We start from the raw sequence: 25,093 nt of genomic DNA, 5'->3' as shown, positions 1-25,093 counted from the left end.
CACTTCTATATTCTCTTCTTTCTGAGGTATTGCTTCTACTTAAAATTTATTTTTATTTTCAAAATGAAGCCTATTTCACTTCTACTTCCTATAAGAGGGTTTTATCATATCTGGTCTTGTTTCCACTTTTCCGGTTATTCTCGATACTCTTTTTAAATATTGGATTTTTCGTTATTTAAATTGCGTTTTTAAGTATAACAATGTAATTTAGTGTGTATATGAGTAGATATTATTCACCCAAAAAATTCATTGTGGGATGGATAAATACTAATTTTACGATTTGTTGACTGGTTTTAGAAATTGTTGGTTAAGACTAGAATTCAAACAAAATGTAGTATGAATTTTTTTTTGGCAATTACTCTTAATTTAATTTGATAAATCGTGGGTATGCCACAAGTCTTTTATACTAGCACGCACTAAAATGTGTTGTAGATGTACATGTGCCTATATTAAAAGGTAGTACTACTATAACTTTTATAGCTAGTACTACCTCCGTCCCCTAAGTATTATCCCACTTTGACCCGACACGAATTTTATGAAATATAATAGGAAGTGAGTTGAAAAAGTTAGTGATTGTGAATCCTATTTTTATATATTAGTTTTATAATAAAATAAGAGTAGGAATGAGTTAGTGGAATATGAGGTTCACCACAAAAAATAACAAAAAGTGAAATGAGATAAACTTTGGGGATATAGAAATGAAAAAATGGGATAAACTCTTAGGGAATAGTAATTTTTTACTAGATTATCTTTTTTACTACTTGGCTAAAATCTCAAAATAAAATCCACCTGTAGATGAAATCCACACCTCATATCCTCTTCCACAAATCAATATACATATGATTAATTCAATAATTTCCCACCTCACATCCCATGGATATAGGATAGTAGTATCCAAACCACCCAATGAGATAAATCCCTATATCTCCAACCATACATTCCTTATCTCATCAACAAAAACACACACCACACACACTAAACCCCCACCAAATATTTAATCCCAACTTCCTCTCCATCCCATTACTTGATTTCCCACCACCACCACCACCAACAAAAAAAAAAGAATGGCCGCCATCACCTACGCCGCCGTCTCCATTCCATCCTTCACCGGCTTGAAGTCCGCCTCCTCTTCCACCTCCGCCAAGCCCGCCTCGGTCCGCATGGCCGCCCCCAGGGCGTCCGTGCGGGCATCCCTGAGGGACTTCGGCCTGGCGGTGGCCGCCACGGCCGCCACCGCCATCGTGGCGAGCAACGCCCTGGCCCTCGATGTGACTCTCGGGGGCGACGACGGGGGGCTTGTGTTCATCCCGCAGGACTTCGAGATCGCGGCGGGGGAGAAGATCGTGTTCAAGAACAACGCCGGGTTCCCGCACAACGTGGTGTTCGACGAGGACGAGATCCCCGCCGGCGTCGACGCGGCGAAGATCTCGATGCCGGAGGAGGACCTCCTCAACGCCAAGGGGGAGACCTACTCCGTCACGCTCACGGCGCCGGGGACTTACTCCTTCTACTGCGCTCCTCACCAAGGGGCAGGCATGGTCGGAAAGGTCACCGTTAAATAGACGACGTCGTATCGTGCAGCCGGAAATTAAATGCTGATGTGAATCATCTCATTTTTGTATTTGAACTCTATGTATGAGATGATGATTATGATCATGGTGCTGTGCCCGTGCATTTATTACAATTATTTAATCGGATTATGTAAATTTTATTTGCTACTCTTGTTTTTTATATAGCTGGAGATTCTATAATTTGGTACAAGTATTTTTTGGAAAAATCATAAAATTTAGTGGAATTCTGTTGCATCACACAACTTTAAAAATCAGTCGAAGAAACATGAATTTTGACTAGTTCACAATTATTCTTCCACAACGAAAAACTCGATACCCAGCATATGATGTATTGTTCAAATATTGGAATTTTTCCATGTATTTAATTAAATGATGTTTTTTTCTTTATGAATAAATTACATTGTTTAACTTACCTATGGTAACATCGACGTATAATTATATTAAATACAAAAAAAATATTTCACAAATTTTCAAAGAGTTTTAAAGTTGTGGATTTGTCCAAAATTTAATTGAATTCCATAATTTTTCCATCAATTGATCCTATAACACAAAAATAGTAAGTATAGATTAGGGAATTTGATTCAAGCATATCTCCATATGTGACTCCAATTCGTAGCCTAATTCATTTTTAAATAAAATTATTCATCTCTTATTTACACATACGCAATCCTCTATTTAATACTACTACTATTTTATTTCTATCAATAGAAGTTATACGGTAGAAAGTAAAAACAGAATTTACCGAAATTGAAAACAATCTCTTGATTGTGAGGAACTTTTATTGAGACAACGACAAGTGGTAGAAATGATGACCCAAGAATTATACTCCATAAGATAATATTAATCATAATGTTGAAAATTGTGTGTTAATTTTGAAAACTATCCAAAATAACTTCATGATTGCCACCAGAATCTTCACTAAATTAGCCAATAATTTCGCAAGAAGAATGATTGATTTCTTAGCATGTTTTCTCGTAAACGTGTCGGCCACATAATAAGCACGGCTAATCAACAATTAATGCATAAAATTTACTCCCTTAAACCCACTAAATGGTTGGGCAATGCCTAACTCAACTGGTAAGTTTTCCCTTCAATTAGTAGAATAATCATCTGCTTCTTATTTTAGTCCTTCACCTATATTACACTTTTTTTTAAAATCTTTTTTACTTTATTTTTCACTCTTACTTTTCAGCACAATTTGTTAATATCAATGTCCAAAAATTGAAACAACGGATTTAATTTAGGAATTGTTTTTAGATTTTCTTCCTATCATATCGTTGTTGGAGAATATTTATGAAGAGGTATGATAATAACTAGAATGAGATCGGTAATGTGGAGACAAGTTCATTATAGTAGTACATATACTACTAGTATTTGACGTTATATTACATAAAATTAAATATAATACTCCCTCCGTCTCATAAAAAATATCATATTTTTTTAGTTTGTCCCATAAAAGATGTTACATTTATTTTTTTAGAAAAATTCCCCCTCACATTAATATATTATTATTATTATTATTTTTCTACCTAACACACAAAACAACATCTCTTAAAATCTCGTACTATTTCCTACTTATACCAACTATTACGTGACCGGAAGGAGTATGTTTCAGAAAATATTAGTCATATTCTGGCGAACCATTACGGTACAGATATAAAACAGTTATTAATATTTTATATAATTTCACTATTTCCTTGATGTGACTATTCCCTATCCTATTAGACATCTCCTATAGTAAAAGATAAATAGAAAAAATATATTCTTATTTATCTTTTCAAATATTTAGATCATTAATATTTTTAATGAATGCTGCACTTGTTGATTTGTCTATTTTATAGACCCAATACCGATTTGAAACGGTGCTATATGTCACCATTTTAAAATTTATAGCAAACATCATCCTAAACTTTTCTGATTACTGAAAAATTTATATGTCACGAATAAATATCGATATTTCAATGATCGGGAATAATAGAGGGATGCCGTTACATAAATTTATTGCTACTTGGCAATTAATTAATTAATCCGATCAAAGAATATATAACTCAAACTCATTTAATTAAATTTTAAAAAACGTATAATTTCGAGCGGGATCAAGTAAATAGAACTCGAAATTGTTCGCACAAAAAAAAGTATAGTTTCAAAAAATATATATCTATCCATATGTACAACAAGATTCTACAAACTTTTAAATGAACTTACAACAACAAAATCAAATATCATCATCAAAAAAAGAAAAAGAAAATCCATAATTTATCCTAATTAATTTTCTCTATTCATCCAAATCCAACTCAAGACTCCTAGGCTGAGCCATGGTCCTTCTCTTCCACAAATTAATCTCCTTCGTCGGCTCCAATTCGCCGGCGGTCAATATCGGCGCCGAGAAAGGTACGCCGCACTCGTCATCATCGTCGTCGTCGTAGTCTCCGTCGCTATACGCCCTCTCTCCATCGGAGCAATCCTCCGGCGCAATCTGCGCTGCCGTCACCCAATCGAAATTCGCAAACGTGTCGCGGCTGCTCGCGAATTTCCTCATATGGCTCAGGCTCGGCGCGCTTCCACCATCCGGCCCGGCCAGGCCCGAAGTCTCAACCTCAACGCACTTCCTCTCTCCCCTCAAAAACTTCTTTATCATCCCCGCCTTTTTCTTCTTCTTCTTGGTCTTCTTCACGGGCTGCGGGAGAGAAACGGGCTTGATCTCTTTAGGTAAAGAAACGTGCTTCTTCTTCGTCTTCGTCTTCTCTGAAATCCTGCCCTTGTGCTTGACCCGGCCCGTGCACGTGACCTTCGGAGAAGTCGGCTCGTGCGTGAACGTTTCGAAGCTCCTGAGCTTGCGACGGGCCTCGGCCGGGATGATCGGGCCGGAGAAGGCTTTGTTGTGGTGGGTTTTGGGCCTATCGGGCCGGGTGTCTCGGCGCGGGCTGAAGGGGATGTTTTGGAAGGAGATCACCTTTGGGAGAAGCTTCAAAATCTTGTTTTTGAGCTTGTTGTTATTTGGTGCTGCCTTCTCCATTTGATGCCACTTTTTTTTTCTCTCTCAATGTGTTTGTTTGTGTATATGTGTGCGCACAAAACACACACATACATGCGGGTGTGTGTGTGTCAATGAGGAGTACAAGTAAAGAGAATGCGTTTGCTTAGACGAGATAATGGAATTAGGGCTATACATTTGACTTGTCTGTTTGGGTGGTGTAAAAGGTAACTAAATTGGTCAAGCACTATATTTCCAAATAATAATAATATAGTAGTACTCCTTAGTCTTTGTCACACATTACTATAGAAAAATATGTCTCTGGTTTTTTAGTTGAATGGGGATTTTGCATGATAATCTAACACCAAAAATACTAAACAATTGATAAGATTATATAACTAAAAAATAAATTTTTTTGGTAGGGTCTTTAGCCAAGGTGTGTCGGTTAGTCATGTTTAGCGTTATTTATTTTATTCTACTTTAATTTAATATTTTTAAAATTATGATTAATATTATATTTTATAAACTACATACAATGTAAAGACCGATTTTGTTATTTCATCCATTTATTTAAAGTTATAGAGAAAATAAAAGTAATAAGACGTCGATTGTCACTTTTGAGGTATTTGCATCAAAATAAATGTATTAATACAAACGATATAATGCTAATATGAAAGGGGATAGTAAAGAATGATTGCTTACATCTATGTATAATATGTTTTTATACATGGAGTATATACTTTCTGCAAGTAGCTGTATTACATGATAAATAAATGGAGTAATTGAAATATTAATATCTCGGGGCTAAATCCACCAAATCAATTAGTTTATGCAAATCGGTTGCCTAATTAATCAACATAATACTAGTTCATATTAGACTGAATTTGTATAGTCTATACGTAGTTGTGTTTATATTGGAAAATTGAAAAAGAATTCAAGATTATTTGCCACATGTAATATTCATGAAAGTGGTTCCAATGTTTTAAGTATAGATAATTGAATTTAATTTTTTCAACGTGATGAAAATATAGAAATTAATGGATGTGGCCTGCAATTTGGTGATTTAATATTATTGGTACTGATTAAAAACCGATGGCTTGACCCGATTAACATTTGTAAAAAGAAGGGAGAACGAGCCATAAAAGTATAAAATTAAGGATGCTCGCCAAATTGATAGGTTAATTTTAATCTAACTAAATATGTAAAGGGGTTGGCTGAAAGACTAAAACAGATATGCTGGTAATTTATCAAGTTTCGTTGGAGTAAATTATATTTCTTTCGTCCATAATGAAGAGTCTCATTTCTTTATGACACATGTTTTGAGGAATGAGAATTAAATAAAATAGTGGAATGCGAGTTATACTTTTACAAGTATATTAATTTTATAATAAAATGTTAGTGAGATGAATTAATGGAAAGTCAAATGAAACTTCTATCGACAGACATGGTATGCTAAAGTGGAAAAACGAACTACTAATACCAGACGGAGGGAGTATTATCACAACGAAATACTATAACTTACTAAACAGACCCTTAATGCTAGGTTCATGGGACTGAGTGTTGTTGGGCTACATCTATATTGTCTCATGGGCAAAACCATTTGTAGAAACCATTAATATGAAGTAGATTCAAGAGCCCAGCCCAGATTCTATATCCCAAATAAGTCCATTAAGAGCCCAAATAAGTCCATTAAGAGCCCAGCACAGATTGTAATATAAAATGTAGATTTTATATTGTTTTATTTCGTTCATACTCAATATTATTTCAAATTATGTGAACCATACAAAATTAGACTACAATTCATAATCATGTCTAATAAATTGCCCTAACTTAAATTGCAATCAATTCGCATATTTGTCAGATTTTGGGCAGAAAATATTGCTCTTTTCTTTTACAACAAGGAATTTAAAGAAAATCTAAATATCAATATGAATGCAAATTATTGTGGTAGTAAAAAAATATCATGAACTATAAATCAATGATATTATACTACTTACTGTAAAATATGGAAAATTATCAGAAAACCCATGAATTTTGGTGTTTGTGATCCGATTTTAAAAATAGACTGCAAAATATGAATTTATCTAGTGAATTTATTATATATTTCTGAACATACTGAACAAATAACACAATCATGTCATCAATTTGAAACAAGTGTCACCAAATAAAAACACGCTTTATTATGAACGAGAAATCAGAATATTTGAAAAATTGGATAAAATTAGAAAAATCTATAATTTTTTAATACTGATTATTAAAATTAAAGGACACACTGAATTAATTAAGAGTAAATAAAAATAAAAAAGATTTAGAAAAAGAAACCAAAAACCGGTTTGACCAATTAAAATGAGCTAGGGCACAGCTTTTGGGCTCGGACTATAAATAGCTACGGAGCACGCAGCAAAATGGTAGTGAGCTAAGCAACGAAGAAACGAAGCCGGAGAAGAGGGATTATCCCTTTACCATCTCATCCTTCCGTACACAAATACGTACACGTACACGTACACTTCGTCAAGGTATTCCATGTGTGTATTTTGCGGATCCGTTCCTCCTGTTTTCACCAGCAAAACCCTAGCTGATGCTCGCTTTTATTTCCAGTTTTTTGTTTCACATACTGCTTGAATTTAGTTTGTCAGTTTCGCGGTTTTGTTTATTTAATTTTAATTCGATGGTTTAATTCATGTTTTTTTGGATTTCGTAGAGCATGGATCGGTACCAGAAGGTGGAGAAGCCAAAGGTGGAGACGCCGATCGACGAGAATGAAATTCGGATTACAAGCCAGGGCAGGATGCGGAGCTACATCACTTACGCCATGACTCTGCTTCAGGTATGAATATGCGGTACTGTTTGTGATAGTGTATTAGTTCGTGAATTTATGTATTGTTGATGAAGTGGGGTTATTTAGCGTGTAGTTTCACAGTCTTAACTATTGCGGTATGCATTTGTTTATGTAAGTTTTGTTAGACTAGTAGTGTATGTTTTTTGAACTTATTAATTAAATGCTTCAAAACTGGTTATATGATTCTTAAGTAGATTTTGTTATGAATTATGATTTAAATTTAGTGATGAATAATAGTATAGCTTCAGCTTGTGGTGTATATATATGAAATTTATAACATATATTTTTGTAGTATCTTGATCTTTTCTACTATAGTTTTTTCTAATATGTAGTGAAATCCATGTAATTGCCAATTGTATGAATGCCTTTATACAGTTTGCTATGAAGGAAAGATTCATAGAAAGGATTTTCCTCGAATAATTATCTTGTTGCATGGACTAATGATGTGATATTTAGAATAAACTGTTCTGTGTGGGATTGCATGCTCTCCTGCACTTTTGTTGTCTTGTTGACATGATTATTCACATACTTTGTCATTTCTCGTAACACTCAATGTTTGGATCTATGCCCATAGTTTCATACAGAGGCTGATGTATTTCATGTAATATGTGATAACTGTAGGAAAAGGGCTCAGATGAAGTAGTATTCAAGGCAATGGGCAGAGCCATCAATAAAACTGTCACAATTGTGGAGTTAATCAAGGTCTCCTCCTTAGCTGATGATTTTTCAAGGTTTTCCTTAACTGTTTGTTCTTTATTGCTGATGGTGGTCTGAATTTATGGTATCTTTCTTAATTCAGAGGAGAATTGTTGGTCTTCACCAAATTACATCAATTCAGTCCACTGATATCACTGACACATGGGAACCTCTGGAGGAAGGCCTCCAAATGTAAGTTTACTTCAGATGTTTTACAATTTAGGAGTTCAAAATATTATTTCCTATCCTTATATATTACTGGACTAATTGACACCGTTACTGATCATACAGTCTGGAAACGACAAGGAAAGTGTCAATGGTCACTATTACTCTCTCCAAAAAGGACTTGGACCTGAATAATGTTGGGTGAGTAGCATCTATATGATTTTGTTGACTTGATCTGTATGTTGTTTTATACATTGAGGTGCTCTCTAATTTATAGCAACTTGATAGATCTGCTTGAAAATTATGGATATCTAAAATATGATTTCTAAACCATTATTTTATCCAGTTTTAATTCATGGAAGCTGTTTTGATAATTGTCTGTTATGTGCAACAGGTATCAACCCCCCATACCAGCTGACCAGGTGAAGGTGTCAACGGAGCTCGAATATGAAGGAGGAGGTGTGGCATTTTTCGATTTAGTCTTGTCTGGTACCTTTTAGTTTGATGACAGCTTATATTTTGCAATATTCTTACTTTGTAGAGGGGTCACCTATGGGCCGTGGAAGAGGCAGAGGTGGTAGAGGGAGGGGACGGCCTAGAGGCGGTCCTGCTGGTATTACAGCTGAAACCTTTTCTTTCTTGTTCTTAGATAAACACAATTAAAGTTTAAAGAAGCTTATAATTTTGCAGCTGTATAATCTGTTTTTGCTGCATTCTACTTTAGGGAATGGATATGCGCCTGCTGAGTTTGACGATGGGGGCTATGACCGGAGTCGTGGTTACCCCAGGGGCAGGGGGCGAGGGAGAGGCCGCAATTTCCGTGGACGTGGCAGGGGAGGATATTATCAGTCAGATGCTCAGAATGATGCTGGTGGCCGTGGTGGCAGGGGAGGATATTATCAGTCAGATGCTCAGTATGAGTCTGGTGGCCGTGGTGGCAGGGGCGGATATTATCAGTCAGATGCTCAGTATGAGTCTGGTGGCCGTGGTGGCAGGGGAGGATATTATCAGTCAGATGCTCAGAATGATGCTGGTGGCTACAATCAAGATGCACCTCGCTACAACCAAGATGCACCTCGAGGTACTGCAGCCAAAACTATTCCCTTATTAATTATTATTATCATTATTATTATTATTATTATTGTTGTTGTTGTTGTTGTTATTATTGTTGTTGTTGTTGTTGTCGTCATTAAATACTTAGTATTATTATGTTAGTAGTTTATTAATTTTGGTTGGGAAATAGTTTCTGATGGATTTGTTAGATACTAAGAAGCACTTCTTGGCTGAGCCCAAGCACGCCCACTCCCGATGCTCTTCTTTTTCATTGCTCTTAACTGCTGTTTTCTCAGAAACATTTGATTTCATAGAGTTGTTTTAGTTGATTTCCAATATTGTGTTGCATGCATTTTTCATTTTGGCCCAATCACTAACCTCATTTATTTCGCAAATTTTGACATATATTTGATCAGCAACTCTTATTGCTTGTCCTTTTGTGTTCAAGAAGTCAAGAACCCTTTGATTTTTCACTACAATGATTCAGCTTATCTCCGCCCCATTTCCAATTGCGTGCATCTCAAAACAATAGTAGAGCAGTTATTTGTTTTGCTACTGGTGCTTCTATGGTATGGTAATTGATGAGTTCCTTTTGACGCAGGCCGTGGTCGTGGTAGGGGTTTCCGTGGCAGGGGTCGTGGATTCAGACCTAACGGCCCTGCCATCGCCGCCACTAGTTGAGTGCCAGAACTCGGTGTTTATTGCGTGAGGACAATACGTTGTTCATCTCCCTTTCTATGTATTTCCGAGATACTATTTGCTAGAATTAACAGTAGGAAGTCATCTGTGTAATGATTCGTAGTAGAAAGACTAACTTGTGCCGCATCTGCGTGGTGAGCCTTTTTGTTTTCTCATTCACCTTATATACTTCCATAGCTTTTTAGTTGCTTTGATCAAGTGTGTGACTTGATTGTTATGAAGCACATTCTTTAATTTGTATGCTTGGATTGGATAAGTTTGCTGGCTGATTTATTATAAATTGACTTCCTCTCTATTTCTTCTCTAGGCAAAGAATCTTTAATTGTATGGGTTTGTTGTTATTTTCTGATGCTAAAAACCCATTTTATTTGGTTTCTAAACTTTCTACCAAATTTATGAGCTTCTAAATCAAAATAGTTATAAGTATGTCTAGATTTATATCTTATCCTTTTGAGATGCTGGGATATGCTACTGGAAAAGGTTAATTGAATACTAGTAACTTTTATACTCCATTTGTTTGTAAAAATAGTTTTTTAATTCACGGAGGGACTGTTATCAAAGTTAAATAGTTTGAAGCAATGATTGGAACTTTGAGAATCAGAATATGCTTTATGTATGATGTATTGGAATAGTAATCTCTAGTATATTGCTGCCTACGTTGGTGTCTTCACATGGATAAGTTTTTGACAGTTCGAGAACGTGACTACTTGTGATACACCTAATCCATTTTATATGAGATATGTTATTCCTTTTTACGCATCCCAATGGAAAACGAAGAAATGGAGAAATTACACCATTATTTTATTTATTTTTCTTAAATTATCATGTACCATATTCAATTATGGAACAATCACAATAGTCGCCGATTTGTCCACTTCCATTTCTAAATTACATTACATTCGCTACCAACAAAAGGTATACTATTTGCAAGTTGAAGACCATCATAATTTCACCTTTTTTGAAGTGGAAAGGAACAATAAAGTTGTAGCACGAGATCTCCCTCATATATACTCTTTTTGTACATAACCAATAAATCTATTTTTTAAATTTTGGTTAATTTCTATCTTTAATAATGACTCGAACTTTCGATATATTGCTCACAAAGAGAAACGTCGAGTTGCACTTCGTTTCACAAAAATGGTTCAAGTAACATTATCTTTTTAGTGTGTGCGACAACTGTTTGTTACGTTACGAACATCCATATTTAGAAAACAGACTTAAAATCTTTTCTTTAGGAATAGTAGAAAAATATATCCGGCCATACTCTTGGCTCGACGATGTGGTCGAAGTGAAGATTCCATAAGGTCAAAGGTACTTCCAGGTACTCATAGGCCGACAATGGGATTGATCGACTCCAACCCCACCTAAATCCGCCCTTGTCGTCGTAATCCGCCGGTTACCATGATTACAACAAGAAAAATTAAAACTGTAAGTAAATAATGAAAACAAAGAGGGTGTAGATGGATATAATTAGAGCATATGAAGACAAAGTCGCACCTCAAAAAGCATGTGGGTTACGCATGATTAGAATGGACTGTGTCTACGTTACATATGGTCAAAGTAAGCCACATGCCATCTCTCGCACTGTCTGAACAATTTTCTATCTATAGAGCCTTGCATTGAATTCTGTGTGTGTTTTTTCTCACACACCAACTTATTTCATCCATTCACAGCCTCCCTCCATGTGGATGAGAACGTGGGAATAATTGAATGAGATTCAGAATTCACAGAGATAATTTATTTTATTTCCCCCACAGATTCTGTTCTCAGTTTTATAAATCCCACAGCATTTATCAATTCAAAGTGTCACACAATTTCAAGATGATTCATCCAAAAATTGATTCAGTAGTGGTGGTAGGAGTGGTGGTGTGTTGCTTCATCATCAATGCTAGTGCCTTCACCGCCTCCGGTTGGACGTCGGCCCACGCCACGTTCTACGGTGGCGCCGACGCCTCGGGAACCATGGGTGTGTAATAACTGTCTCTTTATATATGTATAGATATAGATAGATTGTGTAATATTTGAGTCAAATGAAATAGTGAAGTGATGTTTAATTTATCATTTGTCTTGTTTTGTTTATAGGAGGTGCGTGTGGGTACGGGAATTTGTACTCGGCCGGGTACGGGACGAGGACGGCGGCGCTGAGCACGGCGCTGTTCAACGACGGGGCGTCGTGTGGGCAGTGCTTCAAGATCATGTGTGACTACAATGCGGACCCTAAGTGGTGCAAGAAGGGGGTGTCGGTGACCGTCACCGCCACCAACTTCTGCCCGCCCAACTTCGATCTCCCGAGCGACAACGGTGGGTGGTGCAACCCACCGCGCCAGCACTTTGACATGGCGCAGCCGGCTTGGGAGAAGATCGGGATATATAGGGGCGGGATTGTCCCCGTCATTTACCAGAGGTAATTAATACTACTATCATTTTTTTAATTAAATGGGGATAGGTGAAGTAACTATATCGATTTAAGATATTTGTTTATTTCATTAGTAAATAACTTTCTAATTGGAGGCGAAACATCTTACTAATTAAGTTGAGCTTTATCGTCTAGTAAAATCTTATCGATCGACGTTCTCAGTTTCTTTCCGTGTAAATTCCTGATTTCTTGTTGAAATTCCAAAAATACTTCAGGGTTCCATGCAAGAAGCACGGCGGGGTTCGGTTCACGATCAATGGCCGAGACTACTTCGAGCTAGTGCTGATCAGCAATGTTGCCAACGGAGGTTCGGTACAATCGGTCCAAATTAAAGGCAGCAACACAGGGTGGATGTCCATGTCAAGAAATTGGGGTGCAAATTGGCAATCAAACTCAAAATTAGATGGACAATCACTCTCATTCAAGGTCACAACAAGCGATGGTATCACTAAGATTTTCAACAATATTGTGCCATCTAATTGGGCTTTTGGTCAGACATTTTCAAGCCCAACCCAATTCTAGGCCCATTAGTACATTTTGAGGCCCAAAGCTCAATGCATTTTGGGCTTTGCTACTCTTATAAGGCCGTGGCGTGCTTTTATACAAAAAAAGCAGCCCGCTAAAGGAATTGATATGCATTTTGGTAATGGTTATTGAGAGGAATGGCAAGATGATTGATCTTCAAAAGAGTTTTTATATTTTTGAAACATAAATTGGTTTGTAATTTAATATTTAGGCTATATACTTTGATGAATAAGTCTAATAAAAGTGTTAACAGTACTATTTTTCATCTTGGGCTAGTTTAATCGTTTGTTCGGCAGAAAAAAAGTATATTTGTAAGAAAAAATGATTACTAAAAGTATGATTTCTAGTGATGCTTGGATTATAATTCCTAAGATTTATGATTTACATGTGCATCATTCAAGTGTTTTGAATCAAGTCAGGATTTTAAATTTTATGTTTAGTTAACTAAGGAATGAAACGATTAATTTACTAATACAAGTACAATAAATATATACTATCACTTTTCTGAGTATCAACTACGTTAGTTTTTATTTTTATTACTTATTTTTTATTCTTATTTATTTTATTCTTTTATCGGGTTAATTACTTGTCGTTAGTTATTATTGATCTAACTACGAATATCTTACAATTCTGAAACTATAAGAGAGTAGATCAAGAAATCTTTATAAATTTAGGAATCAAATTACTTTCCTCCTTATAATTAAATCAAACATATAAATTGCGTAATTCAGAAAAAAAGATTATATTCCGGATTTCCTTATAATTAAACCGAGCACAAACATTTGAAAAAAGGATTATATTCCGGATTTCCTTATAATTAAACTTTATTCACACTCAAATATGATCAAAACTCAACACTCATTTTAGGCGGTTGATGAGCCCAAAAGCACTAATCGTAATATTCTTTGCATGACCAATTATTTGCACACTTAATAAAACACTTTTTATCTTACAAATTAATGTGCTTTATGAGGAACTTTTAAATGATTGGGTTTGGTTAGTATAATACTAGTAGGCCCAAATGCTCGTAAGGAAATGAACTAAGAAATAGACTTCTGTAAACATTGATGATGGAACAAACAAAATCATTGAAGTGGTTGAGCTCTTGTGTTAAAAATAAATAATGATGTCTTATTTGCTTTAAAATACAAAGTCTTTCATAAAGTAAATACCAAATATATATTGTATAAATTTAATTATGTTATTTTATTTACATAGTGAAGACAATTAACATATACATTTAAAAATAAATTAATATATGCTAAAAATATTTTAATGCATGTAAATGAATATAATATGTACTATTACTAACAAATGACATTCTAACCAAACCATATTTACCATAGTACATTCCCACCTCAATTTCCACTTTTTTAACTGCAGATATTAAGGGCATTTTCAAGAGATTGCTCTTGTTTTTGCAACATATTAAATCAAATTTAGTCCAATCCATATTTAACTTTGCACCAAAGAAAAGTTACCAATTAAATTAAGATACTACAAATATGCACGCACATCAATTGATATATGATTAGTTATTAGAGAAATTTCCAAATAAATCTCAATTATGACCTGTCTATTTTGGTAATTTAAGTACCACTCAAATCTCTGTTTTATCAATATTAACAACTATGCGACTTATATGAGATAACGACACACCTAAATCGCACCAATTATTGAATGGAAAATGAATGTTTTAGCACTAATTATTAATTAGGAAACCATTATCTCCAATATTCCCTTTTCCCCAAATTGAATAAATTACCTAATCTAGTCAATAATAATCAGTTGCGTCAAAACTGTGTGATACCTTATATTTAGACTAATTACTAAATGAAACAATGATATATGTTTGATCTTTAATTGCACGCAATTTATTTCATTTATATGTTTACACTAATCTAGAACTATATATATGTTGAATCTTTTATTATAAGCTACATACAAATGATTGACCCCCACATTTATGAACACCGCTAGTGTGTGGTCCATAATCCATATGAATATTTTAATAATTTTTTATACATAGTTATAAGCAAATAATAACCATATTTCAAATGATAACTAAGAACTATAAATATCTATTTGATTTCTTGGCAATCTAGATGCTTTAAACATGCCATGACAATCTTAATTAGCCATATTAATTTAACCCAAAATTTAGTCATTTAACTTTAGTTTCAACGATGTAAAATCCTATTATAACCCCACGTTTTTGAGGGCGTGTGCAAGTATGCATATATACATCACACTGATATGTTGAATATGCACTACTTATATGTTCCTCACGTTATGATGATACATTTAATTAATATGTTAATGACATAATACTTCTAAAACAAAAGTTTTTATAATTATTTTTAATTTTTTACCAAATATAGGTCATACATATATATGGGTGCCTATTGTATATTTCACGTTGACTCTTCATTTCTTCTACCCTATCCACCAAGTAGTTTCATGTCTACTTCTTTTTTAGAATTTATTGCTACGAATTTTTATGTGAAGTGGTTAATGATCAGTAGGGCCAGTTGAAGTTGTTAGTAACTAACCAAAATTCCTCTTTTTTTAAAACCAAATTCCATGTGCCTCACATTGAACTACTTATCAAGTCACACTTAATTATAGCAATTAATCCAAGTCCCAACTACATTATTTCATTCTGAAGCATAATGGCTTGCAATATAAAGCTTACTATAAATAATGTTCTTATCTTCCCTTAACCACTCTTGTGAATCTCAAAGTGGTTCTAGCTCAACTAACATGCCATTACCCTACCCCCCCCCCCCCCATTGGAGGGGTGGGGGGAGTCCTTACAAATACTTACTCAAGGTCAAAGAAGTGTATAGACAAAAAAAATGGCTTCCTTGATCACTATTACTCTCATCATTTCATCTATTTTCATGAGCTCTTCAAATTCAATGAGTGTGGACTACTATAAGCAAACGTGCCCGGAGGCGGAGCCGGTGATCTCCAAGATTGTGCATAAGGGCATGATCAATGACAAGACTGTGCCAGCAGCTCTACTCAGAATGCACTTCCATGACTGTTTCATTAGGGTATATAGAAGTAAATTTCTTTTTTTTTCTTGATAGAATTGTTATACTACATGTGTGTAACTTTGTGTATGTTTTGAAGGGTTGTGATGCTTCTGTGCTGTTGAATTCAAGTGGGAAAGAGAAGGCTGAAAAAGATGGTGCTCCAAATATTTCATTGCATGCATTTTATGTGATTGATAATGCAAAGGAGGAATTGGAGAGGATGTGCCCTGGTGTGGTGTCTTGTGCTGACATTTTGGCTCTTGCTGCTAGGGATGCTGTTGCACTTGTAAGTTCATTAAGTTATTGTGATTTGGTGCTTCATCTTAATTATTAGGGAATATTGTTGAAAATCATGAAATTTGGTTAAATTATAGTCCGTCCCACAATTCTAAAAATCAGTTAGAATATGTAATATCTTGTTGATGTGACACATACATATCTCAAACTGATGGTGTAGCTAAGTAGTAGGTGTTAAGTGTGGTGCCTAATTGGTGAAGATTCAAAATTTGAAGATTTTGATAGAGATATAAAACTAAATTTCAGTTGTCACGCTAGATATCATTTCACCAAAATCAGACATGTGGGACGATTGTGAACAATCTTAAAATTCATGGTTTTTTCGACTGGTTTTTACCAGAATTCATGATTTTTTAGGCAATTTACCTTGATTACTAAAATGGGAACTTATGTATTGTAGTGTGATTAATTGGTTTGGTTTGATCTATGTTAAATTAACTAGTCTGGAGGACCTACTTGGGATGTGCCTAAAGGGAGGAAAGATGGAAGAATCTCAAAGGCCAATGAGTCATTGCAATTGCCATTTCCCACATTCAACATCTCTCAATTGCACCGAAGCTTCTCCAAGAGAGGCCTTTCTTGGGAGGACCTAGTTGCACTCTCAGGTAGTTAAGCAATACCACTGATCCTCTATTTTACGAACTCTAGTGTGGTCCCATGTCGGTTGTGTAAAAACAACAAATGTTGGGTTTATAGACTAAATGGAGTGTTATCTCCAAATAGAATAAATATAGTTTTAAAATGAGTTCTCATGTTTAGTCTGACCGTATACTAAACCATGCATAACATATTTATGCAGGAGGGCACACACTTGGATTCTCCCACTGCTCATCCTTCCAGAACAGGATCCACAACTTCAACAACTTAAACGATGTCGACCCAACAATGAGCCCTGCGTTCGCAGGCGCCCTGAAGAGGACTTGCCCCATCCACAACAAGGTCAGGAGCGCGGGAGCCAACATGGACTCTTCACCAACTGTATTCGACAATGCATACTACAAACTGCTTCTTCAAGGAATGAGTCTTTTCTCTTCCGATCAAGCGCTGCTCACAACTTCTAAAACCAAAGGTTTGGTAAGAAAATATGCAGCCTCTGAAGAGCACTTTTTTGAGGCATTTGCCAAGTCCATGATCAAGATGAGCTCCATTAGTAGTGGTGGTGGGGCTGAGATAAGGTTGAATTGCAGAGTTGCTAATTGATTATATTGAACAGGATGTTTCGATTGCTATGTTATGTTATTGTTGTATAGATTGGCTTTGTAGTTTGTCGGTATATACGCGGGATATGTACTGATGAAATGCGACTGTGATTTGTAAATGCATCTTGAAACAATATAATGTGTGTTCATTTTCAAAATTACTAAATTTCGCCAAGAAGCGAGGGCATTTATTTCTTTAGAATTCATTATATTAATTATGATGTAGTTGTTATATGAGTAATACTAATAAATAGCCCCCCACCAACTATTATCTAACTTCCCCAAAATAGATTTTCATTTACACATCAATGCTCATTCAATCTCACTATGAAGTTTGCCTCTTATTTGTTGGAGTATGGAGCCTGAAAGAAAAGTGAATAAGTTCATAACAAAGTGACAATTTTGGTTTTTTATAGTTTATATTTAGGCCCAACTCAATTCCTATTGAGATAGAATTAGAGTTCGATACTTTTGATAAATCAAATAGTAAGAAAAAAAGCATCCATGAAGAAAAGCGAAAACTAAACCAAAGTCCTAAAACTATCTACTTAAACATACATAGTAAAAGTGAAATGCGACCAACAATAACAGACGGATCAAAATGAAACGTGTAATTGCATACGGAGAGAGTACCAATTAAGTGGTCAAGATCTAGGCATCAACAAACATGATTCATATCTACACATTCAAATATGTACTTGATATTTATATATACTACTATCTTTCATCCAACACTAATTTTAGCCCAACTATTGACATTCATATAAACTACCGTATTCAAACACAACTTGCCACTAACTATCACTTAACCATCTCTCTTACAAGAAGCCTTTTGGATCTATCTATGTCCAAGAAACACAAACAAATCTGTCTCTCCAACTCCTCCAACTGTTCCACAAAGCAAGACTCATGCACTTGAAACTCCCTCACCACTTCCCTCAACGTCTCCTTCCTCCCTTTCCTAACACAAACATCCGCAACAAATCTCCTATGCTCAATCTCATCCTCAAGCCTCTTCACAATCATCCTCATCGTCGCGAAGTCATTGATCATTATGAACACCCCTCTCGCCGCGACGTCCAGCTTCGCGGCCAAGCCCTCGAGCCGTTTCTCGTCGCAGCTCCGCTCCAACCGCCTCATCTTCTTCGCCACCAACGCCAGCACAGCGAGGGCTGGCGCGACCGCCAGCCCTGCTGTGCAGTGCGCCAGAGCGACTGCGACTAATGCACCGAATCCCATCAGAATCAGACTAGCCAGGGATTTCTTGATGAGCTTGATGGTCAGAGTTCGCCTCTTGAGCTTTTTGCACGTGCGTGTCAGCTCTTGGAACATGACCGCATGGCTTTCGCGTAAATCTAGGAATCTCTCGGGGTTCGTGGCGGAGAAGGGGTTTCGCTGCGCTGCAAAAAAGGCGAGATTCTTGTGGAGGAGGTGGTATAATTCGTCGGTGGCGCCGCCGCCGGAGATTCTGTTGATGGCTTTTTTCACCCTGAGATGATTCTTGCGTGCTTGGTTGATGTTTGTGAGGAGGGATTCGCAGATTCTGGAAGCTTCTAGAGTGATCTCGAAGTAGTTGGTGAAGAAATGGTTGAAATCGGAGGGGGAGGGTGAGGAGTATGGGGAGAGAAGGATGGGAGGAAATGGCGGCGGAAAGGATGACATGGAATCTGCGGAGAGATTCTGCTCCACGTCATGAGTTGTTGCTTTGATGAGATGGCTCTCGACTTTGTCGGATATTTCTATGTAAGACTTGGTCCGAAAGGCTTCCTTGTATTCCTCCTTCACATTTGAGTTTGTGGTTAAGGTATTTCCATACTCTTCTCTTCCATGTGAACCTAAAAAGCATACATTTCAAACTTCTAAACACATACTCCATTTAGAACATAAATTACTGCTGGGATAAATTACTAGAAAATTTATAAATTCTAATCAAATACATTTTATCTTGCATTTAAATTACTAGAAAATTTATAAATTCTAATCAAATACATTTTATCTTGCAATTTAAATGCAGATGTAGTAATTATAAATTTAACATTTTTATCAATTTTTTTTCTCAATATATCAGTATTTTCTTAACATACTTATCACAGGCACGTTATCAATTTACAAATACAATTGGGGATATTTTGCTCATGGAAAGTTTGAGAAAAATATAAAAGGTTTTTATGGTCGATTTTGAAAGTTATGAGATAAATCAGAATTTGACCAAAATTTATGACTTTCGACGCTATATTTTTATTTTTAGATAATAACTTTTTTATGGTGACAGTGGTTTGTGCGAATGTATGTCCATCGGCCAATGCTTAAAAGGCAAGAAAAAGGCATTGAAGAAGGAAACTACATACTACCCCGTACTATAATACTAAAAAATAGAAATTTATCAGTTTTGAATTTTGATCATCACATACCCAAAAATATAACAGTATCAATTTTGGAGTCCGTGATTGAAACTGAAGTATCAATTTCAGAATAAATTTGGAACAATACAAAGTTCGATTATCATGACCAGGTTGCGCGCAAGGATGACAATCATACAATATTCCCAATTATTTTAATAAATTGGTTGTTATTTCTTTAAAAATCATTCATATAATTTGTAAAAGATATGTACACATCTAGTCATAACATAAACCATAAAACTCTCAAATATTAAACAGATTAAGCTAGTTGTTAGAAAAAATAGGATGAATTATAAATAATACTTACGTAATAAAAAAAGAACTCACCGTTATTTGCGAATGGTATTTTGAGCTTACAGCATATGATCTTTCTCATCTTAATCAGACAAATGATCCTAACAAATTAATGGATAAGAAAATTTATTTTCCAAAAGAAGAAGCCATATTTATAATTTTTCTTGGTTTAGTTAGAGTTTATAAGAAAGATAGACGTAAAGTATTTATGAACAAGAAATTAGTTGGCAACTACAATACTACACCCACAATTATAGTCTTTTACATGTTTTGTGTGTATTCCTTCCACGTTAACATTGTTTACGTGTAAGATATAGAGAAGCTTCGGTAACATTATAACGGTTTGAATTATAAAAAATGAAGATATATTTTGAGCCAAAAATCAAGGAAATATATAGAAGAATCAAATCAAATGATATATACTTACTGATTTAGAATATATTTTATTCTATAGTTATCATAGGTTGTGTAATGATTAGAATAATGATCCAATAGAGCATGCACGGTGGAGCCTCGAGGCGCGAGGTGGAATCGCGACCCCAGTGCAGGATTGTTGGGTGAAGACCTACCGCGATTTCCACCTAAGTGTGGGTCAAAAAGTTGTATTGCTTTACTGATTCGAGGTTATTAGAAATGAGTCACTAACCCCTTATAAGGCCTTTTAAGGGGCGAGTGACTCATTTCTCGTTTCACTGCGCGAGGCTTGTTGCGATGGCCATCGAAAAAAAATATTTCTTCCTATTAGTTGGTAAAACTTCGATGACAACGATGTCCTACTATCGATGTCCTTTTCCATCCTTCACTAGCAAAAATATTTAGATGTTTTATAGTAATAAAAATATTTTGATATTTATAGTACTACTATCTAAAGGAAATCTTAAAGTGTGCTAGTTTTAATGAACAGACAAAAAAAGTTAAAAGGAAACTATTTTGATATTAATTCTTATAAGTTTAGAAAAAAAACAAAACCATGAAAATAAACTAAAACGCGAAACAATATAGAAGGTGAGAGAAACACCAAAAGAGTTGTGTGTTAGCTTGAGGGGATGACCTTAGATGAACACTAAATAACTCTATCGGATAACTCTTGGTATGTATTTTAATTATACTCCATACTCATTAATGTACGTGAATCGTGGTGTATGTTATTACAGATGAATAGAAATGTTTTATTCGATTATGTAAATAAAATCTACAAAATCTGAATTTATGTATTTAGATTTTGTAAATTAATAGGCAAATCTGTTACGGTAATGAATTTTGACTCAGATTGCCTAACAAATTAGCTTGGTAAAAAGGAAATAAAAAATGGAAAAAGAAATTGAAAAAGTAAATAAATAAGAAAGAAAGAGAGCGGCCGAAACCCTAATAAGATCACCACCCTAACCGTTTGTTAATTCTTTCGCCCTCTTTTCTCTTCAATCCTTATATATTGATCCTCTCACACATTCACTCATTTGGTTTTCACTCTGAAAATTCCAAATTTCTCTTCGCTCTTTGATGGTGACTGACTCCTCGCCTCCTCCATCAGACACCGACCCCATCGCCAACGGCGGAGCGCATCTCAGTCCCCAATCGCGCCGCCGCAGCCTCCCCTCTCCGTGGGCTTCGGTTGTGCGCGGAGATCCCGAGCCAAACGCACCCCCCGCACCCGCCGCCGCCGCCTCAGCCTCAGCCTCCGCCTCCACGTCTTCTCCGCCCATGGAGGAGGCTTTGTCTTCTGATAACTCGGAATCTCAGCCGGAAAACGGCGACAGCAATGCGAGGAGGCCGGTTTGGAACCGGCCGCTAAACGGCGTCGTTGAGCCGGTTACTGTTATGGGTGGAGCCGTCTCTTGGCCGGCGCTCTCTGAAACCACCCGCTCTGTTCCTAGATCGTCCTCGGATGCTTCTAGAATCGTCTCTGACGGATCAGTCCCCTCTTCACAGGTTACTGTACGTATTGATTCTTATCTAGGGTTTCGTACATTAATGTGAATTTGCCCTAATTTGTGTGCATTGCCATTGAATTAATCAATTCACACCTTCAGTAAAAGTTGGCTTTTACCCTAATTTGTGTGCATTGGTTTTGAATGTATATTTTAGCGAAAATTGTATCTCTCACGTTTTGAAATTTTGCCTGTATGATAAATGAATGCCTTTTCTGATTAATCTGTATATCTTCCTTTGGTTTCAGTGAAAATTGTCATAAAATTCGCTATTTAAAATTGTGTCTAATGCTCTGTAAATATGCACATTTTGAAATTACAACCTTTGAGCTTTCATTAAATGGAATGGTTTTATGATAATTGAGTGGTTGTTCTGATTAATCTGAGATATGTTCCTTTGTTCAACAGGCTCCTATAATATCACAACCTCCACAACGGTCATCTCATAATAATGCTAATAATGTTCATGGTAATTCCGGGGGAAATAATCCAAATCCGGCTAGGCTAAGGAGGAATCGCGGTGGTGGTGCTAGTGGTGGTGTTGGAAGAGGTAGCTTCTCAGTGAGTGGACCATCTCAGGGTCTTTTTAATCAGCCACCTCTCCCAATGCCACCACCATTTCCTGTTTTTGAAGTACCATTTGGGGTTATTCCTACTGTTCTGGATAACTCTGTTAGAGGTCCGAGACCTATCGGAGGAGGGGTCGGGCCATCTCATTCTGGAAATGACCATTCTACTCAGAGGATTAACACAAGGAGGAACAACAACTATGGCCCTCGTCCTCGGGGAGATGGACAGTACCACAACAACCATGGTGGAAGGCGTGATCATGACCGCAGAGAAGTCCATCACCCCCCTCCTCCTTATGCTCCCCCTCCCATGGGATATATGCCGCCTCCACTGCCGCCTGGTGCTGCCTCCTTTATGGCACCGCCACCCATGATGCTTTTTCCTGGACAAATGGGCTTTAGTGAGTCCACGGCGTGGTTTAGTTTCTGTTACAGTATGACTCTTTATGTTCTTTAACGTTTATTTTCAACTTTCAGATATGGAGTCTCCCTTTATATATGTTCCACCTATGCCACCTGTGATTTTCCCTCCTGCTAATGAGAATCCATTACCAAATCCAAATCTATCTCCAAATCCATTACCAAATATGATAGTCAACCAAATAGACTATTACTTCAGGTTATTTTCATTGAAAACTTATATAGAAGTTGAACTCACTATGCAAATGATGCTGAATTAAGTACGGATGTTGTTGCAGCGATGCTAATTTGGTGAAAGATCCCTATTTGAAGTCTAAGATGGATGATAATGGCTGGGTGCCCATCTCTTTGGTAGCTTCGTTTCCACGAGTAAGTTTATTGGATTTATATTCTTATGTTTTATGTATTATGTAACCTATTTTATACCTTCTCAAGTTATAACAAAGTCTATTTCTGTAGTCTTAAAACAAGAATGAAATTTGTTTTCTTAATTACTCTGGAACAAAGTCTATGATGAACTTTTCTTCAATTGGAGAATGCATATTGTGCATTTTTTTAATTTACCAAGACATTTTTACCATTTGCTGCAAACAATGTTCTTGTAAATGAAAGTCAATTTGACTGTTTGAAATGAATGTTTACTGCTTATTTTTTCTGACCTTTTGCTGCAAAGCATCCTCTCAAGAGATTTCATGATATCTGAAAGAAACTCTCTTGTTATTAAATTACTCCGTATATTAGAAAGTGGACAAGCTGTGGTTGTTACATCTTCACCCCTCTTGAGATCACAGAAAACTTTCTCTAGGTTTGGTTTTCTTTTGGTTTTTCAATGCAAATATCAAGGTTTTCTCTATGTCTGCCTTTTCAGGTTCAGCGTTTAACAAATGATGTCCCTCTCATTGTGGAATCATTGAGACATCATTCTACGGCTGTGGAAATACAGGCCAGCTCTCGTTTCTTGACTTCTTTTGATGTTACCAAGTAATCTTTTAATCTGAAAATCCCTGACCTGGTAGAGAGCACCAACTTAATTTTTTTCATTTTTTTCACAGGGTGACATGATTAGGAGGCGTAACGATTGGAGTTTGTGGATAGGTTCAAATGGTGATCCTAGCAGCAGTGGCTCCATTTCAGCTCCGGAAAATGCTCTGGCAGCCTCATTAAATGAGGTCTCAGTGGATGATGCCACAACCCATGTAAATGGCAATCTTGGTGATGCAAGAGAAGGTAGGTTGGAAATGGCTGATGGTCAGTTGCCTGAGGACTCGACCATCTAGTCTGGGTTGGTGAATGGAGACCACGCTGATGAGGACCATTCGATTAGCTTGTGACCTTTCATTAACGAAAGTTTTGCACAGCCAAGGTTTGGTTATTTATCCTTCAATACGCCACGCCCTATTTGTGGTTTGGTGATGGTGTTTTCCCCTTAACACACAGTAATGTGTATGCAGCACAAGGAGAGGGATGAAGGAGTCTTTGTAATTTATCAGACACAAGAAGGACCGGAGAAAAATAAGGAGTGGAGCTGACCCTAGTTTATTGCACAACTGATTGTTCTTTTCCTGTTCACTAATTGATTTTTTGAAGCACCCGGGAGAGACGGTATGAGGTGCACTTTCCTCATTGAGAGTGGCTCTTCATATTTTTGTTGATACTTTGCGAATGACTCATGAATTCCATTATGATTTGTGCTCTTAACTTATTTTTTGAATATTCTTTCTTCTAATTGGCTTTCCTACATTTTGGGGTATATCATACTTGAGCCTATGTTTTTATGATGATTAAATTTGATTAATACAAAACTCATCAAATAAATATACTTGCCACCAAATAACATAAAACAAGACACTTGCAAATAACATAAAACAAAACAAGGTAATCACATCTTTTCCTTGCATAATAAATAAAACCCATGGATCGTCTTCAATTCCGAGTTGTGGGAAGAGATTATTTATTCAAGCAAAAAATTATTATGCGCTATATGACTCTGATTATGCACACACCG

The 25,093-nt window shown here is 36.2% G+C and overlaps 7 protein-coding genes across 9 annotated transcripts; 5 read left to right on the top strand and 2 right to left on the bottom strand.

Annotated features, from left to right (window-relative positions):
* The first annotated feature begins 982 nt into the window (after window positions 1-982).
* On the top strand, window positions 983-1,718 carry LOC121802585 (plastocyanin-like). The gene has a single exon (XM_042202272.1). The coding sequence runs from the start codon at window positions 1,065-1,067 to the stop codon at window positions 1,560-1,562; it is 498 nt and encodes a 165-aa protein (XP_042058206.1). The 5' UTR covers window positions 983-1,064; the 3' UTR covers window positions 1,563-1,718.
* A 1,991-nt stretch (window positions 1,719-3,709) lies between these two features.
* LOC121804900 (uncharacterized protein At1g76070-like) lies at window positions 3,710-4,666 on the bottom strand. The gene has a single exon (XM_042204603.1). The coding sequence runs from the start codon at window positions 4,585-4,587 to the stop codon at window positions 3,847-3,849; it is 741 nt and encodes a 246-aa protein (XP_042060537.1). The 5' UTR covers window positions 4,588-4,666; the 3' UTR covers window positions 3,710-3,846.
* A 2,265-nt stretch (window positions 4,667-6,931) lies between these two features.
* Window positions 6,932-10,292, top strand: LOC121804898 (heterogeneous nuclear ribonucleoprotein 87F-like). The gene is made up of 9 exons (XM_042204601.1): window positions 6,932-7,061; window positions 7,247-7,372; window positions 8,006-8,086; window positions 8,184-8,272; window positions 8,372-8,446; window positions 8,640-8,704; window positions 8,787-8,858; window positions 8,970-9,326; window positions 9,900-10,292. Exons 2-9 carry the CDS (start codon window positions 7,250-7,252, stop codon window positions 9,977-9,979), a joined length of 942 nt encoding a protein of 313 aa, XP_042060535.1. The 5' UTR covers window positions 6,932-7,061; window positions 7,247-7,249; the 3' UTR covers window positions 9,980-10,292.
* A 1,304-nt stretch (window positions 10,293-11,596) lies between these two features.
* On the top strand, window positions 11,597-13,302 carry LOC121804899 (expansin-A11-like). Its single transcript, XM_042204602.1, has 3 exons — window positions 11,597-11,963; window positions 12,080-12,401; window positions 12,629-13,302. The coding sequence occupies exons 1-3, from the start codon at window positions 11,708-11,710 to the stop codon at window positions 12,933-12,935; spliced, it is 885 nt and encodes a 294-aa protein (XP_042060536.1). The 5' UTR covers window positions 11,597-11,707; the 3' UTR covers window positions 12,936-13,302.
* A 2,470-nt stretch (window positions 13,303-15,772) lies between these two features.
* On the top strand, window positions 15,773-17,646 carry LOC121803225 (peroxidase 64-like). Its single transcript, XM_042202918.1, has 4 exons — window positions 15,773-15,997; window positions 16,077-16,265; window positions 16,719-16,881; window positions 17,076-17,646. The coding sequence occupies exons 1-4, from the start codon at window positions 15,797-15,799 to the stop codon at window positions 17,474-17,476; spliced, it is 954 nt and encodes a 317-aa protein (XP_042058852.1). The 5' UTR covers window positions 15,773-15,796; the 3' UTR covers window positions 17,477-17,646.
* A 532-nt stretch (window positions 17,647-18,178) lies between these two features.
* LOC121803299 (UPF0496 protein At1g20180-like) lies at window positions 18,179-20,327 on the bottom strand. Its single transcript, XM_042202978.1, has 2 exons — window positions 20,205-20,327; window positions 18,179-19,310 (listed from the first exon to the last, which is right to left on the bottom strand). Exons 1-2 carry the CDS (start codon window positions 20,251-20,253, stop codon window positions 18,277-18,279), a joined length of 1,083 nt encoding a protein of 360 aa, XP_042058912.1. The 5' UTR covers window positions 20,254-20,327; the 3' UTR covers window positions 18,179-18,276.
* A 1,221-nt stretch (window positions 20,328-21,548) lies between these two features.
* On the top strand, window positions 21,549-24,786 carry LOC121802671 (la-related protein 1C-like). Of its 3 annotated transcripts, none has more exons than XM_042202349.1 (7): window positions 21,549-22,100; window positions 22,508-23,069; window positions 23,146-23,287; window positions 23,367-23,457; window positions 23,957-24,031; window positions 24,141-24,451; window positions 24,540-24,786. In XM_042202349.1, exons 1-6 carry the CDS (start codon window positions 21,672-21,674, stop codon window positions 24,363-24,365), a joined length of 1,524 nt encoding a protein of 507 aa, XP_042058283.1. In that variant the 5' UTR covers window positions 21,549-21,671; the 3' UTR covers window positions 24,366-24,451; window positions 24,540-24,786. The 3 variants fall into 3 exon arrangements, with proteins under 3 accessions (XP_042058283.1, XP_042058281.1, XP_042058282.1); XM_042202347.1 differs by having other exon boundaries at window positions 21,549-22,106; XM_042202348.1 differs by having other exon boundaries at window positions 21,549-22,106; window positions 24,141-24,786.
* Window positions 24,787-25,093: the final 307 nt, after the last annotated feature.

The sequence above is a fragment of the Salvia splendens genome, chromosome 5 (assembly GCF_004379255.2).
Source record: "Salvia splendens isolate huo1 chromosome 5, SspV2, whole genome shotgun sequence".
NCBI lineage: Eukaryota > Viridiplantae > Streptophyta > Magnoliopsida > Lamiales > Lamiaceae > Salvia > Salvia splendens.
The sequence above is the reverse complement of the archived record's forward strand: the minus strand, read 5'-3'. Positions and strand labels throughout refer to the sequence as shown.

Excerpts from the sequence above, each read along its gene's own strand:
- LOC121803299 (XM_042202978.1), bottom strand. The coding sequence starts at position 20,253 with ATGAGAAAGATCATATGCTGTAAGCTCAAAATACCATTCGCAAATAAC. Across the intron at positions 19,311-20,204 it reads AATACCATTCGCAAATAACG|GTTCACATGGAAGAGAAGAG; the intron begins GTGAGTTCTTTT and ends TATGCTTTTTAG.
- LOC121804898 (XM_042204601.1), top strand. The coding sequence starts at position 7,250 with ATGGATCGGTACCAGAAGGTGGAGAAGCCAAAGGTGGAGACGCCGATC. Across the intron at positions 8,273-8,371 it reads CTGGAGGAAGGCCTCCAAAT|TCTGGAAACGACAAGGAAAG; the intron begins GTAAGTTTACTT and ends CTGATCATACAG. Across the intron at positions 8,447-8,639 it reads TTGGACCTGAATAATGTTGG|GTATCAACCCCCCATACCAG; the intron begins GTGAGTAGCATC and ends TATGTGCAACAG.
- LOC121802585 (XM_042202272.1), top strand. The coding sequence starts at position 1,065 with ATGGCCGCCATCACCTACGCCGCCGTCTCCATTCCATCCTTCACCGGC.
- LOC121802671 (XM_042202347.1), top strand. The coding sequence starts at position 21,672 with ATGGTGACTGACTCCTCGCCTCCTCCATCAGACACCGACCCCATCGCC. Across the intron at positions 23,458-23,956 it reads TGGTAGCTTCGTTTCCACGA|GTTCAGCGTTTAACAAATGA; the intron begins GTAAGTTTATTG and ends CTGCCTTTTCAG. Across the intron at positions 24,032-24,140 it reads CTACGGCTGTGGAAATACAG|GGTGACATGATTAGGAGGCG; the intron begins GCCAGCTCTCGT and ends TTTTTTTCACAG.
- LOC121804899 (XM_042204602.1), top strand. The coding sequence starts at position 11,708 with ATGAGATTCAGAATTCACAGAGATAATTTATTTTATTTCCCCCACAGA. Across the intron at positions 11,964-12,079 it reads CGACGCCTCGGGAACCATGG|GAGGTGCGTGTGGGTACGGG; the intron begins GTGTGTAATAAC and ends TTTTGTTTATAG. Across the intron at positions 12,402-12,628 it reads GTCCCCGTCATTTACCAGAG|GGTTCCATGCAAGAAGCACG; the intron begins GTAATTAATACT and ends AAAATACTTCAG.
- LOC121803225 (XM_042202918.1), top strand. The coding sequence starts at position 15,797 with ATGGCTTCCTTGATCACTATTACTCTCATCATTTCATCTATTTTCATG. Across the intron at positions 16,266-16,718 it reads CTAGGGATGCTGTTGCACTT|TCTGGAGGACCTACTTGGGA; the intron begins GTAAGTTCATTA and ends TAAATTAACTAG. Across the intron at positions 16,882-17,075 it reads GGACCTAGTTGCACTCTCAG|GAGGGCACACACTTGGATTC; the intron begins GTAGTTAAGCAA and ends ATATTTATGCAG.
- LOC121804900 (XM_042204603.1), bottom strand. The coding sequence starts at position 4,587 with ATGGAGAAGGCAGCACCAAATAACAACAAGCTCAAAAACAAGATTTTG.